Here is a 13,947-nt window from a genome sequence, read left to right as displayed (position 1 = left end):
ATGGAGAAAAAAGGTCTGAAATATTCTTGTAATCCTGCCTTGAGGGCTGAGAGGCCTGGAGGTTCATGTGGGGCCCATTAGCCTGAGGTTCCATAGCCCAACCAATGGAGAAAATAAAGCAATATGCTCTCGGGTTTTTACTATAAAGCAGTGTTTTTCAAACTTGGCAACTTTGAGATGGGTGGACTTCAACTCCCAGAATTCCCCAGCCAGCAATTCCCCACCCATCTTACAGCACACTGGCTGAGGAATTCTGGGAGCTGAAGTCCACCCATCTTAAAGTGCCAAGTTTGAAAAAAAAAAACTGCTATAAAGGAAAATCCTGAGGCTTCAAAGCCCAGATGTACCATTTATTTAGTTTCTTGTTAATGAAGCCTTTGGGGGATTGTGCCAATAAATTAATCTCTTTGCCTCTGTGGCTGAAAAGCATCGAGCCTGTTTTGAAATCAATACTCCAGAGCAAAAATATCTTGCTGTCATACTCGGTGGAATGGTAATCAAAATGTAAGAGGAAGGCCCTGGTCAGGAGGGCCATTAAATCACCAGCCAAAGAGCTGTCAAGTGGAGTTGCTGGAGATGTAAATTTAGATTTCTCAATAACCTTTTTGCTTAGTATACTTTAGCAGCGCTGCCTAGTTAGAGATATCTTCACACTTCCAAAATAGTAATTTTGAAAGCAACGTCACAGTTTTGACCCAGCGATTGTTTCCCTCCTAATGCACTGCATACAAGCTGAGTTAGCGTTATTTCTAGATTACTGTGATCTTTATGATCTTAAACTGAATGTATCAGTTGCGTATTTAAAAAACCAAACGGCGTGAAAAGTTTGGAGTTTAGTGAACTGGAACATTAGCAAAATGTTAGGATAAGAAATGCAGTTTAACAATTCATTAGCCATGGAGATACTAGCTCAGTCCAGATGGTTATTTTTACTTGTGTAAAATCCTAAATCTGTTTGTTTAGGATTGAGCCCACTGAATTCAATGGAACTTCTGAGAAAACAGCTGGTGGTTTAGATTGCATTGAAAGCAGCTGCATTCCAGCCGCAGCCTATTTCCTGAAAGTTCAATAAATGCAATATAATTTCAAATTAGTGTGCACATGATGTCAGCTAATGATTGCAATGGATGGGGGTACATGTTGCTTTATACTATAGGTTTTTTTATGTTTAGCATATTGTGTGATCCAGCCACCATAACACGTAAACAATGGTTAATGAAGTGTGCTGAACCAAGTGTGTCAACAAGCCACAGTATAGCAAGTAATGGGTTAGTGAGGGATGTGAACCAAATCACTAGGGAAATGAGCTGTCTCCAGAAAATGGCTGTTTGCACTGGCCCCGGTTCAGAAATTGCACCATGGGGAGCACAGTAAAATCTAAAATTTCTCTCCCTTCCCATGTGTATTCCAGCATCAGTAGAAACAACCTGGCCCTTGGTTCCTTATTTAAGTGGGCATTTTTCTTGCAGCACACCCACAGGAACAATGCCGCAACCAAGATCCTGGGAAACGTAGTATTCCCAGGCCTCCAATTCATTTGAATGATGGTGCAAATTGCTGGCAAAAGAGGGAGGCCTCTAATGAGATTCTTTAAAATAGTAGGGTAGCTAAACGAAAAGGCTGCCAATTCACAAACTGAATGTTCCAAACTGAAGGAGAACTCCCAAATCATTGTGCCAAGCTCATCTTGAAAACAAGTGTTGTATGTTAGCGTATGCCACGTGACCAGCATTGGGGGTAACCCTAAACCCAACTCTCCGATGAAGATAGCCTCACAACTGGACGTGGGTCAAACCTCATAAAACTAGAAATTGGCGGCTTTGGACTCCGTTGAGTGCAGTGAGCAACCCGTAACGGCTATAATGCCTTTAGTTATATGGAATACATTACCATTCTCTGTCCTGAAAGCAAGCTTTATTCGTGCTTAATAATTTAAATTTCACAACAAGGTCACAGTACAGGAGAGAAAATCTGCTTAGATGATAAATGCAAACCTGTTACTTTATTAGGAGTAAGGACATTACACTAAAAGAGAAAAAGAAGTTGGCTAGGGGTTCAGGATGAGCAACGAGCAAAGCTGAGGAGCAGGAGAGGTACACTGCAGGAGAAGAGGACCCAACTGTTCTGGACACCTTTTGCTGATGGAAAAAGCTTCAGATTAGGTGCCCAGCATTTCCCGTTAGATCTGGAAAGCCCTCTCCTCTTTTGCCAATCTGATATTTGAAAAGACCCACAGAGTGCAATCCTATGTCACTTTACTCAGGAGTAACCCCACTGCAGACTCACCCTCTCACCCCTCCCTAACGGTGGCACAAACATGCCCCGTCGGGTACAATCTAGTGTGTTTCACTGACAGTGTGGTTGCTGTGTAAGGACTGACGCCCTTAGTCCCAATCTTGACCCCACTCATGCACAATTGGAATATGCAGAATTCAGGTTTACTGAGAACAAGTGTACAGGACAGAAGAAAGCTGCGATTAAAAGATTCCTGCCTAAACTCGCTCATTAAAGCTTTCCAACACCCCAGTCCTGTCTCTTTCTCACCCAACTTCTAACGGTCAGCCCTGCCAGCCGCAGATGTCTCTGGCAGCACGACCTTGACTCCCCGCTTCCAGCCCAAGCAACAGTGATTCACCCTCCTCGCAATTTCCCCCTCCCATCTTCCTTCTTGATCCACCATTGCAGACCAACACGACCAGAAGATTCAACGGTCCTTTGATTGGGGAGGCTGACTTGCTGATGGTCAAGGATGTGATCGGATCTGCCTAGCTCTTATTGGCTGGTTTAGGTGGCGGTGGCTCCAGTTGCTGGGTGTTGCCCTCCATGGCCATTTTAGCTTGGACCCAAAGGCAGACCAGACATCTGGCTTCCACAGCTGGCATATGCCCCCGTAATGCCCAACCAAGGCTCTCCAAAGCCCTTCTCAGGACTTACACAAGCTCCTCATGAAAATGGGTTTAGTACTCTTTTGAAAGAGCACTAAACCTGTTTTTAAGGAAAGGCCTAGTGTTCTCTTGAGGGTTCTGTGGTGCACAGAAAGTTGATTTAAACCAGGACAGGGAGCAGGGTTTTGCTGTCTGCGTGTTACTGGTTCAGTCACCTCCGGTGCATCACAGGTTTTCTGCTGCGTCTGCCAACAATGGTGTGGCCATACTTTTTAAACTTTGGGATTTTGCACACTCCAGCTCTGTGGCCCCCCGGGGGCTGCTTCCATGAGGCAAAACTAGACTCACCTGCAGCACTGGTCAAGGACAGAACTTGCTCATTACTGATTGCCCCCTCCCACCTTAGCCCACGCTCCTCCATGTCTGCAGTCGTTTAGGTAATTTGACAGTGGCTAAACACATATGCACCTACAGGTGGTCCTTGACTTACGGCCATTTGTTTAGTGACTGTTCAAAGTTACAATGGCGCTGAAAGAAAAGGGATTTATAACCGGTCCTTGCACTTACGACTGTTGCAGCATCCCTGCGGTCACATGATCAAAATCTGGGTACTTGGCAACTGGCATGTATTTATGATGGTTGCAGCATCCCAGGGTCATGTGATCACCATTTGCGACCTTCCCAGCCAGCCTCCGACAAGCAAAATCAATGGGGAACCATGTGGTTCACTTAACAACCACATGATTTGCTTAACGACCATGGCAAAAGTTGTAAAAATCAGGTGTGGTCACGTGATGCCTTGCTTAATGACTGCACTGCTTAACGATGAATTTTCCAGTCCCTGTTGTGGTCATAAGTCGAGGACCAACCCTGTCCTGCCTCACGTGAAGGAGAACAATTTGTAGTTGTTTTTTCCTGCTGGTAGGTGACCCTTGGTGACAGGAGAAGTGAAGCAGGGGGAATCCATTGATTGCTTTCCTTAATGTGGCCCTCCGTGAATAGGTAAGGACAGCACCATTCCTTGGCCCCAGTCTGTAGCAGAATAGGGATCGATGATGAGAGCAGCAAATGCATGCAGGTGTTCCTTTCTCTTGGCTCGCGTTTTTCTCTTGGCTCAAGGAGAGGTGGATAGCACTTCAAATGCAGCCATCAGGGTTCTTGGGCTTGACTGGGTTTATTCCTTTATCAGAATATATGGGGTTACAGTTTTAATTGCATTTTAGCCAAATGGATCCTCGGCAGGCCTTCCCTTCCCACGCAGCTTCCAATGTTCTGTGCCCTGATCTCAACCAACACCAGAACCTGCTTTTCCTCCTGTTTGCCTCTCGCAGTGACAAAGGGAATGTGCTGTTTTTGATGTACGTTTAACAGGCCTGGGAGAGCAGCTTGAGAGGAAAACCACGTACGGGTGTGAATGTGTGAAACAGATGGCTATGATTTGCAGTGAAGTTGTGTTATGCCGGGGTATGAAATCTTAAGTCGCATGGGAAAGGTTTCTACCAAATACGAGAGGCTCTACTCAACATTCAGCGGTCTTCTGGTTCTTGCTGGCGATCCTAGCCAGGAGGATGATCCTCAGCCCAAGTACAATTAAACACTCTCCTCTTCTTTGGTGATGCTATAATCCGTGAGCAAAGTGACACTGATTTCCGAGCCCGTGACTGACGTAGCTCTGCTCGGGGTGTTGTTCTGCGTGATGCTGGGCCGCCTCACGGGCACCTTGGCTTTGCAGCACAAGAGTTCCTTCTTGAAATGCTGGCGGAAGCTTTTACTCAGCCAGTAGAGGGCAAAGGGGTTGACGCAAGAGTTGCTGAAGGCCAAGGCCCGCGAGAAAATAGTTGCCACGAGATGCAGAGCGGATGTATCTATGGAAGCGTGGTAGGTAAACGAACGGTACAGGTAGAGGGTGTGGTTCGGCAGCCAGCAGAAGGCAAACAAGCCTACCAAGACCAGCACGGTTCTGGCAACTCGCTTGCGGGATTCGATCTGAGGAGGGAGAACACAGGTGCAAACGATCATTCCTGATTTCTACATCGCTTCTTAAAAGAAAATAAGCCAACATCAACATGGCACCAAAAGGTAAACGCTGCTAGAGTTTCTTTGGCTAGTCAATGACTCTAAAGCAGTGTTTCTCAACCTTGCCAAGGTTTAGATGTGTGGACTTCAACTCCCAGAATTCCCCAGTCAGCCATGCTGCCTGGAGAATTCTGGGAGTTGAAGTCCCCACATCTTCAAGTTGCCAAGGTTGAGACACACTGCCCTAAAGAAACGAACTTTCTGTGCTCTTTTTTTTTACTATAAAGCAAATAACATAATGACAGCATATCACAGTTCATCCAAGGTATCTGATTCTTGAGTCAACACTGACTTAAAAGACTCATCAAGACTTTTCTTATGTTCTCCTGTTCTACGATTCAGATAAACATTATCCACAGTGCATCCAACGTGTTCTGCTCATTGATGGAATTTACCAAAGGGGGTATTTAAAGTTACTAATTAGATTTAGTGACTTAATCACTTAAGTCATTAAGTGAATCCAACCCAATTTATGGCCTTTTTTGTGGCAGTTGTTAAGCAAATCACCGTGGGTGTTAAGTGAGCCATGTGGCCATTAAGCGAATCACACGGTTCCCCATTGATTTTGCTTGCCAGAAGCCAGCTGGGAAGGTAGAATGTGGCAATCACGCGACCATTGGACGCTGTGACGGTCATAAATGTGAACTGGTTGCCCAGTACTCAAATCGTGATCAAATGACCATGGGGACACTGCAACAGTCATAAGTGTGAGGACCAGTCAGTCAGTTTTTTCCAGCACCATCGTAAGTCTGAACCATCACTAAATGAATGGTTGTTAAGTGAGAACTACCTATAGTGCTTAAGGCGCTGGACTAGGAGCCGGGACACTTGAGTTCTAGCCGTGTCTTAGGGATGGAAGCCAGCTGGGAGACTAGGGCAGGCACCGCCTCTCAGTTCTGGACTTAGGCAGTGGGAAACCTCTTCTGAAAAAGTTGCCAGGAATACTGCGTGAACTTGTCCATGTAGTTGCCAGGAGTTGGATGGGACTCGAAGGCAAAACAAAAGTTTGGTTTTTATAAATATCAATGAATCACTGAACAGGCCTGTTCTTTGCCGTTTGTCCAGGAATACTTGGGTTAGCATAAAACTGCATTACCAACCTCACAGACACAGACTCCAGAAACAAAGGGACACCACTGTAAACATCTCAACTCCAACTGTCTCTTGCCACTAACAGAACAGCATTCTTAGATTTATGGACTGTTTGCACACAGTCCACTAACAGGGAATTTATATCTGACTAGTCAAACGACCGGAATGCATATTAGTAGCATCTTAGGCAGCAATCTAAATCTGGTTTATTGGATTCCCAAATTCAATTGTTCCCAGCATTTTCCATTTGCAGACTGGCAGTCCCGTTTGGTTCGTTGTTAACAACCGATCTTTATGTTCCCATCTAGAGTCCTGCAAGATATAAAGCTGTCTTTGGCATACTCAGTAGGGAGTCATTTTGGATATAAGCTAGCATCTCAGTATTAGAGAGGCATATGTTTTGCAACTAAAAGATCGCAATAGTATGTATTAAAAGGTTCTGAGGTGCCATTACTGGAGAGAGGCCCTTGCTCATTTGCGTAAGAGGTATGGGACTGCAGGAGTCAAGGGCTGACTTAGAACAGCCTAGGTTCAGCGCCTTATTTTCATAAAAGCTAGGCTCAACTGCTTGCCAGAGTTTCCCTGAGATATAGGTTGGAAAAAATATCTTCCTTTCCTTTCTGCGGCTTATCAGCAGAGAACCAGACCTGGGCGTAGCCCGTCCTTGATAAAAGCTGCTAAGAAAATACGGTCTTGTGCAACACAAGAGGAAGAAGGAACAAGGGTTCTGTAGTGGTGTGGACAAGGCTGGGTTTGACTTTTCTGGGGTGAAGTTCCAGATTACTGAGGGTTCAAAGTTCAAAGCTGAAGCCCACCTCAGCAGCCCAGTTAATGAACCTTGCTGATTTATTATCAAACAGGCTTTAAAAAATAAGGAACAATTTATTTATTTATTTTTACTCTGTAAACTTTACACGGCCACCCATCTCACAAAAGCAGCTCTCGGCGGGATACAGTAGTGCTTCCTCATTGCTGGAACAGTGTGCTTCAAACAGCACCCGTGGACCCCATTGCCAAAACAGTGGTGGGGTTGAGGGACAAAATGGGTACGTTGGCTCAACATTAGCCCACCTCTGTTGTCGTTCTTTTTAAGACTAGCACACCTGCATATACACCTCCTGTGACTGGGTGATCTCCTTGAGTCAACCCCCATGCTTTCCAAAAGACCCAGGGTACAAATTTCTGGGAACGCAGATTTGAAATCTTTGCCTACCTGTTTACGGGCATGGCCCTGCTCTTCTGCGGGCATATTGGAAGTACTTTTGTAGAGTGTCTTGGCAATAAGAAAGTAGTAGATGGATATGATCACCAGTGGTAAGATGTAGAAAATCAAGAAGCAAACCAGGGAGTGGACCTCCTGCAGGACACGTTCAGAGACAGGATAAGGTGCGCAGGTTTCGAGGGAGGTGTTTTTCTCAGGCATGTGGAAAGCGTAGAGATCAGAAGATGCGGCTTCTGGAGCAGCGAATAACATGGAGACAATCCAGATGCAAGTGACTTTGCCGCAGGTCTTCAGGACAGCATCAGCCCCATGGAGCTCCAAGGGTTTCACAATTGCCTTGTACCTACCATCACAATTAGTGTCAGCTCTTGGCGGGCTAAATGCAATGAGCACAAAGCAAACAACAATGCAACAGGATGGTCTCGAGCACAACTGGGCAACCTTCTGTTGTGACCATTTCTGAGGAGAGCTGCTTGGTGAGCAAGAGAATGATGCAAGTCAGGGCTGGGATCTTCAAGGTCTTTCCCCCTCTGTTTGGGGAAGGTATTTGGGGGTTTTTTTCTTTGTTTTTCAGACCATGTTGAGTCTGTCTCAGGGTTATGCAACAGTCTTGGTGTGTTTCCTACCCCAAAATGCATGGGGAGAGAAAAGTACACCATACGTTTTTAGTGGCTTTGCTCAGAGGGCCTCTGAAGTCCACAAAAAGGCATTCTAATGACACCCCAACCCAGCAAGCCCTGGGGCATGGGCTATCTTCTCCTGGTCTAGATGTTCAACAGCTGTCCCTCTGATGTGTTATTAGCTATTCTTGTGCAAGTGTCCTCTGAACTGTCCAAGCCAGTAATGAGTATTTGGCATGCAAGCATGCTGTAGAAATAAATAAAATTGATTCGTTTTCTTGGTTTCAGTTTAATCAAGGCCAGTTGATATAGGCTAGGAAAATAAAATTTGTATGAATCTTAGGCAATGGGCAGCAGAGATTTTCCAGTCATTTTGGCATTTCATTTTGTACTTTTGTAAATTGCTTTCCCGCACCACTAGGTAGCACCAAAATACAGCATAGATTCTTTTTTGCCTTTTAGGCAGTTTGTTTTTAAAATATATCATTATTATTTCTCTTGCTCGTTCAGCAAAGGATATTATTTTTAGATGCTAGCAGTGAATTTTAAAGAATTGGGCTTTGTTTCAAGAATTCCTGATTCCCTGCCATTAAGGGGGGGGAAAAACCCTGTCACACCTGCTTTCCGTTATTTGGAAATCCAAGGGAACATTTTAAATATTGAAATAGCATAAAAGAAGGGTGAATCTTCAACTGCAGTGATTTTGATTAGAAAAACAAATCTTCCAAATCATAGCATACACTCACATGAATGCACTCCCCCACACATCAGAATCTGCATCCATTCCCGTTCAAAGGATGTCCCAGCTGTCAACTGTTTGGGGATCAGGAGTGATCAAACAGAAACAAAGAGTGCTTATGCTGTGAAAATATCTGGATCTGGCCATTTGACGGTTGAGTCTGCAGGCTAGCATGGTCCAATCTTGCCTGGGAAGTTTAATTTCTTACAACACCTTCATTCATGATCAGTTAAATGCTGTAAACTCACCTGTCTGCACTGAGGACCGTTAAGGTGAATACGGATACTCCAACGGAGGTTCGCTGAATAAAAGACAGTAGCTTGCAGCCGATTCTTCCGAACAACCACGTATCCACAATGTAACAGGCAGCATCAACCGGCACACAGGTGAGCAGCAGGAGCAGATCCCCAAAAGCCAGGCTGGTGATGAAAATATTGGGGACCGTCTGCATTGATTTGATCTTGAAGAAGACTTTGACGAGGATGACATTGCCTAGAAGACCCATTGAAATGATGGTGGCATAGGCTACATAAATGGTACAGAGTGTCCCCAAACCAAGTGAGGCATCTTCAGACCAGCTTTTCTGGACTGTTTGGTTGCCTGTTAAGGATGCCAGCTGTTCTGTTGCATTGACACATTCGTATAAATCAGCATTCCTCGCCAGCAGTGATGCCCTAGACATTTTGAAGGCTCAGAGTAGAGTTAAACTGATTGGAAATGTTTAAAACTCATCCCATATCATGTCATGTCCATGGAAAAATAAAAGAGAGAGAGAGGGGTCCAAGCAATTGACTGGAAAATCAATTCCACAGGACATTCAACTCCTTTCGTCTTGCCGTGGAGTCACCAAGCATGATAGAGACAAATATGCATAGATTTCACTGCTGAACTGTGTGGGAGGTAGGGAAGCTGGTTGGGTTTTTTCCCCCGCTTTTCTCCTTTTTTTCTTCTTTAAACACGTTTCAGAGCTACTGTGGGTGAAAGTGGAGAAAAGATAGAAAAGAAAGTAAATTCAGATTGCAAAATATGAAAAGAGACATCAGATTAGCGTTTCTTTTTATTCCGGGCACACTATTCTGTCAACAGCCCTATATGTTTTTTATTACATTCAGGTTTCTTCTTGACAGTTTATTTATTGCAAGAGAATTGACAAGAGTAGGAATTCTACCTATTGAATAACTGGAATTTAACAGAGGGAAAAGATGAATCGTCTGTCACAAACTAGAGATGACAGGCTGATTTGAGAAGCAGAAAAGAGGGATGATGTTTATCTCTGATTTGCTTTTAAGACAGTTTTCAAAACCTGCCTGCACATGGCCTGGGATGCTTCCAACTTGCCTATAAGGTTGGTCAATATTCTGCTGAGGTCTGGGGGTCAAGAATAATTTCCCTGGTGTTATCTAAACAGCTTTTGCCTCAGACAAGATCTGAGCTGATTACCGCAACTTGTTCCCTTGATCAATATATTATGGCCGTTCTGCTTGATTCTGTGCTAGTGTTTCATTTGCCATTCTCTATTACCCAAGAAAAGTTAAGGTTTTCCATCTTAATAGTTCCAGTGGACAAGTCCTAATAATGGTTCAGCTACTGAATCTTCTGTCAAATGTCAACTCATGAAAATACCTGTTGGTCAGCTGAGGAAGACAGAACCCTCCAGGATCTAGTTCTCATGCTCCTACCAGAAGTCAGTCCATTTCATCCCAAGTCTTGAAAGACTGGGCCTGTCACCTGTGAAAGGCTTGAGGAGCGAAGGAAAAAAGCTGGCATCACAACTCTGTGGAATGGTCTATTACACCAACCCGGTGTTTCCCAGCCTCGGCAAGGCTCACCTTTACGAGGTGAGGACTTCAACTCCCTGAATGCCCCAGGCAGCATGGGAGGAGTTGAAGTCCTCACCTCTTAAAGTTGCTGAGGTTGAGTTAGGTTGCACTAACCCATGGGTTGTTTGGTTTAGGCTGACAATGATTGAACTTAGCCATCGGATTTATAACCCAAGGTTTACTGCTGTGGGTAATGCAGAGCTCGGAACAGGAATGAATGAGTGGAAGCTTTCCAGAGGGAGACCCAAACTCAAAATAAGGAAGAATTTCCTGACCATGAGAGCAGTGGAACCACCTGCCTTCTGAGGTTGTGGGGGCTCCATCCCTGGAGGTTTTCAAGGAAAGGTTGGACAGCCCACTGTCTAGAACAGTCTTGCAAAAGAACAGCTTTGTCTAAGAGCATATTTATTGACAAAAAGGCTTCTGCAGCTTCAGGTACCCCAGTGACATTCTTGGAAGGCAGGGAGATTCAGCGCACACGAAAGAGTGTCCAAAGAAAACCATCCTGGAGGATTAAAAGGGACAGCAGAGAACAAAACCACCTATCCCTCCTCACCACGGCAGCCATTTTGTGAGGGCGCCCCCGACATGTTATAGATGGTCAGTCCCTGGATTACTGCTATAGAAGAAGTCCATAGATGTCGTTCACACACCTTGGGGGGAAAACGCTGCCTTGCCGACCCTCATCATGGCACAACCGGTTCCCACCCGTTCTGCAGAGATAAAGCAACCATCCTGCTCCGCAAGGCAGAAGGCACGCAAGCCAAAACTCTCTTCTCTTCATGCTCCCAAGAAAAATAGTAGGGTTTTTTTTAAAGCTTTTTTCTTTTTGCCGCTTTTATAAGTGAAGAATGATGCAAACTGATTACAAACCCTTTACCCAATGATTTAGGGTCCCCCCCCCCATAATCATCAGAATATTCCACGTTGTGTCTCTGATCTGCTTGGATTTCAGAAGCCTTTTCAAAGTGTGTGACTGCAGGTTGTGGGGTCGCTTGTAAAAGACAGTCATTCAGATCTATTTCCAGGGGGTGGACAATCCTTCTCCAGCAGATATTAATATTCACAAGGCTTGAGTCACTCTGATTAAAAAAGACAGTGCAAATGACATCTTGCATTTTGAAAAGGTGAATCAAATACAGAGCTGCTTCGTTATCCCCCATTTTTATTGCTGTTAGGGAAGAGTTCAGAGCAGAAGGAAAAAGAACGGCATACGTTGGGGCGGGTGTGGATGCTTAGATCCCTATTCCAACATCCCAGAATCAGCCAGAAGCATTATCAATATGACCGTTATGCTCCTTACATCTTTGGTACAAAGCAAGCTTTTCAACAGAGCCTCATTTCTCCCAGGGATTATAACACACAGTCTTTTTCCTCTCACTTTCGTCTGAGTGGTAAGTGGGGCATTTAAATAGAGTTCAGTACACCTCCAGATTCGTGCATCCTTGTCATAAAAATTTCCAGAGCCGCCCCCCCCCCCGCCCCCAAAGTTAAATATATGCCCCTTTCAGGCGTCTGGATGTCTGTCGGTCTTTGAAGCTGCTGCACAGGCAAGTTCAAAGTGATTGTTCTGTATTTTATTCTTTCTCCCTGCACCCACAGCATGCATGTAGCATCAGCTAGCCTTCTGCAGGGAGGTGCGTTCTGTGATTTAAGCCTTCTAATAAAATTACAGGCCTTCAGTCCAAGTGACAATTCGAACAATGCAGCGTTTGAAGAATACACAACACAATCTTGAAGTTGTGCAGTGAAAGAACAAAGGTGCTAGCTCGCAGAAGATGGGAAATAGGACTGATGCGACACTCTTTCCTTGAATAATTGGCATCCCGCATCTGGCATAAACAAACAAGCTCATCTTGTTTCTGTTCTGTTTGCTTGCTTCCGACTGATTTTAAAGACATCGTTCCATGTGCATCTCTTCCAGGCTGGCGCTTCTGTGTTAAATGGCTGGGAAAAAAACAAGCTCAACCCCTGTTGAAGGAGAAGTAAGCCATTTTTGTACCCTAGTGAGGTGAAGGTGAACCTGATGCAAATGTTAGCATAACCTCCCTTGCTAAAAGAGATCTGGTACCACCCTGCCACCCAGGTTGAAGGATCGCCTGAGGCAACTGGGTGCTTTAGAGATTGAATCTCATGGAATTCTGGAATTGGAGATGGCCACTGAGGCCACCTCACCCACCCCTTGCTCAGTGCCGGAATGCAAATGAAAGCATCCCCAACATAGGCTCTTCAGCCTTTCCTTGAACCTATCCAGCAGAGAGCCCACCATCTCTCTAGATCCTTAGTGCCACTGTCAAATTACCGTCCAAATATTTATATGCCATGTTTCTGGATTTTGACCGTTCAGCAGTCAGTCAATCAAATTTAAGACCATTATTCCAAGTCCTATGCCCTAGATCAATAAAATCGAGAGAGAACAAGACACAGCCTCCTGCTGAGTGACATCCCTTCTGGTGATTGAAGAAGGCTGGCATCATATTCCTCTGTCATCTTCTCTCAGGGCTAAGCCTACCCAGGTCCTTCTGTCTCTTTTAGTTTCCAGTCCTCTGATTAACCTAATCCTTCTTAAAACATGGAGTTCCAGCAGCATTTTAAGGAAAGGTGCCTGCTGAATATTCCTCCCCAGCCCCTTCCTCCTCCCCCTCCCCTCACATCTCTAATTGCTGCGTAGGAGTCTCTTGATGGAAGATAAGCAAGCTTTTCTATTTTGCTTCATCAGGCAAGGGGGCTACAGATACAGCCTTCTTTTACAATCCAAGCGCATTTTGGTCAACTTTGGAGACGCTGAATTTGAGATGGCTCAGAGGGCTGGCCAGTTTTCCAGCCATGATTTTCTATACATTTGCCAATTACGTTTTGCTCCCTGTATTTTGCCACCTTGAAGGCACAGCGGAATCCAGGATATAGATTCTTTTCTCCAGGACTCAAATTCCTTTTGATTATGTAAATTCTAGTCCAGGCTGCAGCTTTCAGGAGGTTTTTAACTAAGTTCAGCAAGAGCCTGAAGGTGGCCAGGATCACGGACGACTCAGGATGGGAGCTGCTTGGAAATATAAGCTATGTCGAGAAAGAGAGACTTGAAAAGATAATTCCAACAGTAGTCCAAACACTAGATTAAAGAAAAATGTACATTTGAGAGAGTTACACCTGACACAGCCTTAGGGGCCCTGTGCCAAATAATGAAACTTAAGCTTAGTTTCTTCAGAGGAAATCCAGGAAGCCTTAAAGGAGACACACCTTATTCTTACAGTACAAAAAGGGGTAGAAGGTTGGTGTTCTGGGCTACAATAAACTAAAACAGTCTCTGACAGAATAAGAAGATCAAACCACATCAACTTCTCCAGCAGTTTCAACTTCAATTCCAACTTTTTCTCATTTCTGATGAGCCAGGAAAAATGAAAGGAAGGTCACTGAATCATGGATGGCTTAGCGGTCATACAGAAGTGGAGGCCAAGTACTTGCATACTCAAATGTTAGGCCTTTATCACCACTG

The 13,947-nt window shown here is 44.8% G+C and overlaps 1 protein-coding gene across 1 annotated transcript; it reads right to left on the bottom strand.

Annotated features, from left to right (window-relative positions):
* Positions 1-4,298: 4,298 nt before the first annotated feature.
* BRS3 (bombesin receptor subtype 3) lies at positions 4,299-9,551 on the bottom strand. The gene is made up of 3 exons (XM_063313392.1): positions 8,883-9,551; positions 7,267-7,618; positions 4,299-4,871 (listed from the first exon to the last, which is right to left on the bottom strand). The coding sequence occupies exons 1-3, from the start codon at positions 9,314-9,316 to the stop codon at positions 4,476-4,478; spliced, it is 1,182 nt and encodes a 393-aa protein (XP_063169462.1). The 5' UTR covers positions 9,317-9,551; the 3' UTR covers positions 4,299-4,475.
* Positions 9,552-13,947: the final 4,396 nt, after the last annotated feature.

Source organism: Candoia aspera, chromosome 12 (genome assembly GCF_035149785.1).
Source record: "Candoia aspera isolate rCanAsp1 chromosome 12, rCanAsp1.hap2, whole genome shotgun sequence".
Lineage (NCBI taxonomy): Eukaryota > Metazoa > Chordata > Lepidosauria > Squamata > Boidae > Candoia > Candoia aspera.
Note: the sequence above shows the minus strand (reverse complement) of the source record. Positions and strands in the feature narration are given on the sequence as shown.

Bases quoted from the DNA above. Each gene is read 5' to 3' on its own strand.
- BRS3 (XM_063313392.1), bottom strand. From the start codon at position 9,316: ATGTCTAGGGCATCACTGCTGGCGAGGAATGCTGATTTATACGAATGT. The intron at 7,619-8,882 runs GTGAGTTTACAG...TTGTGATGGTAG, and splicing joins ACGGTCCTCAGTGCAGACAG to GTACAAGGCAATTGTGAAAC. The intron at 4,872-7,266 runs GTAGGCAAAGAT...CTCCCTCCTCAG, and splicing joins AGGGCCATGCCCGTAAACAG to ATCGAATCCCGCAAGCGAGT.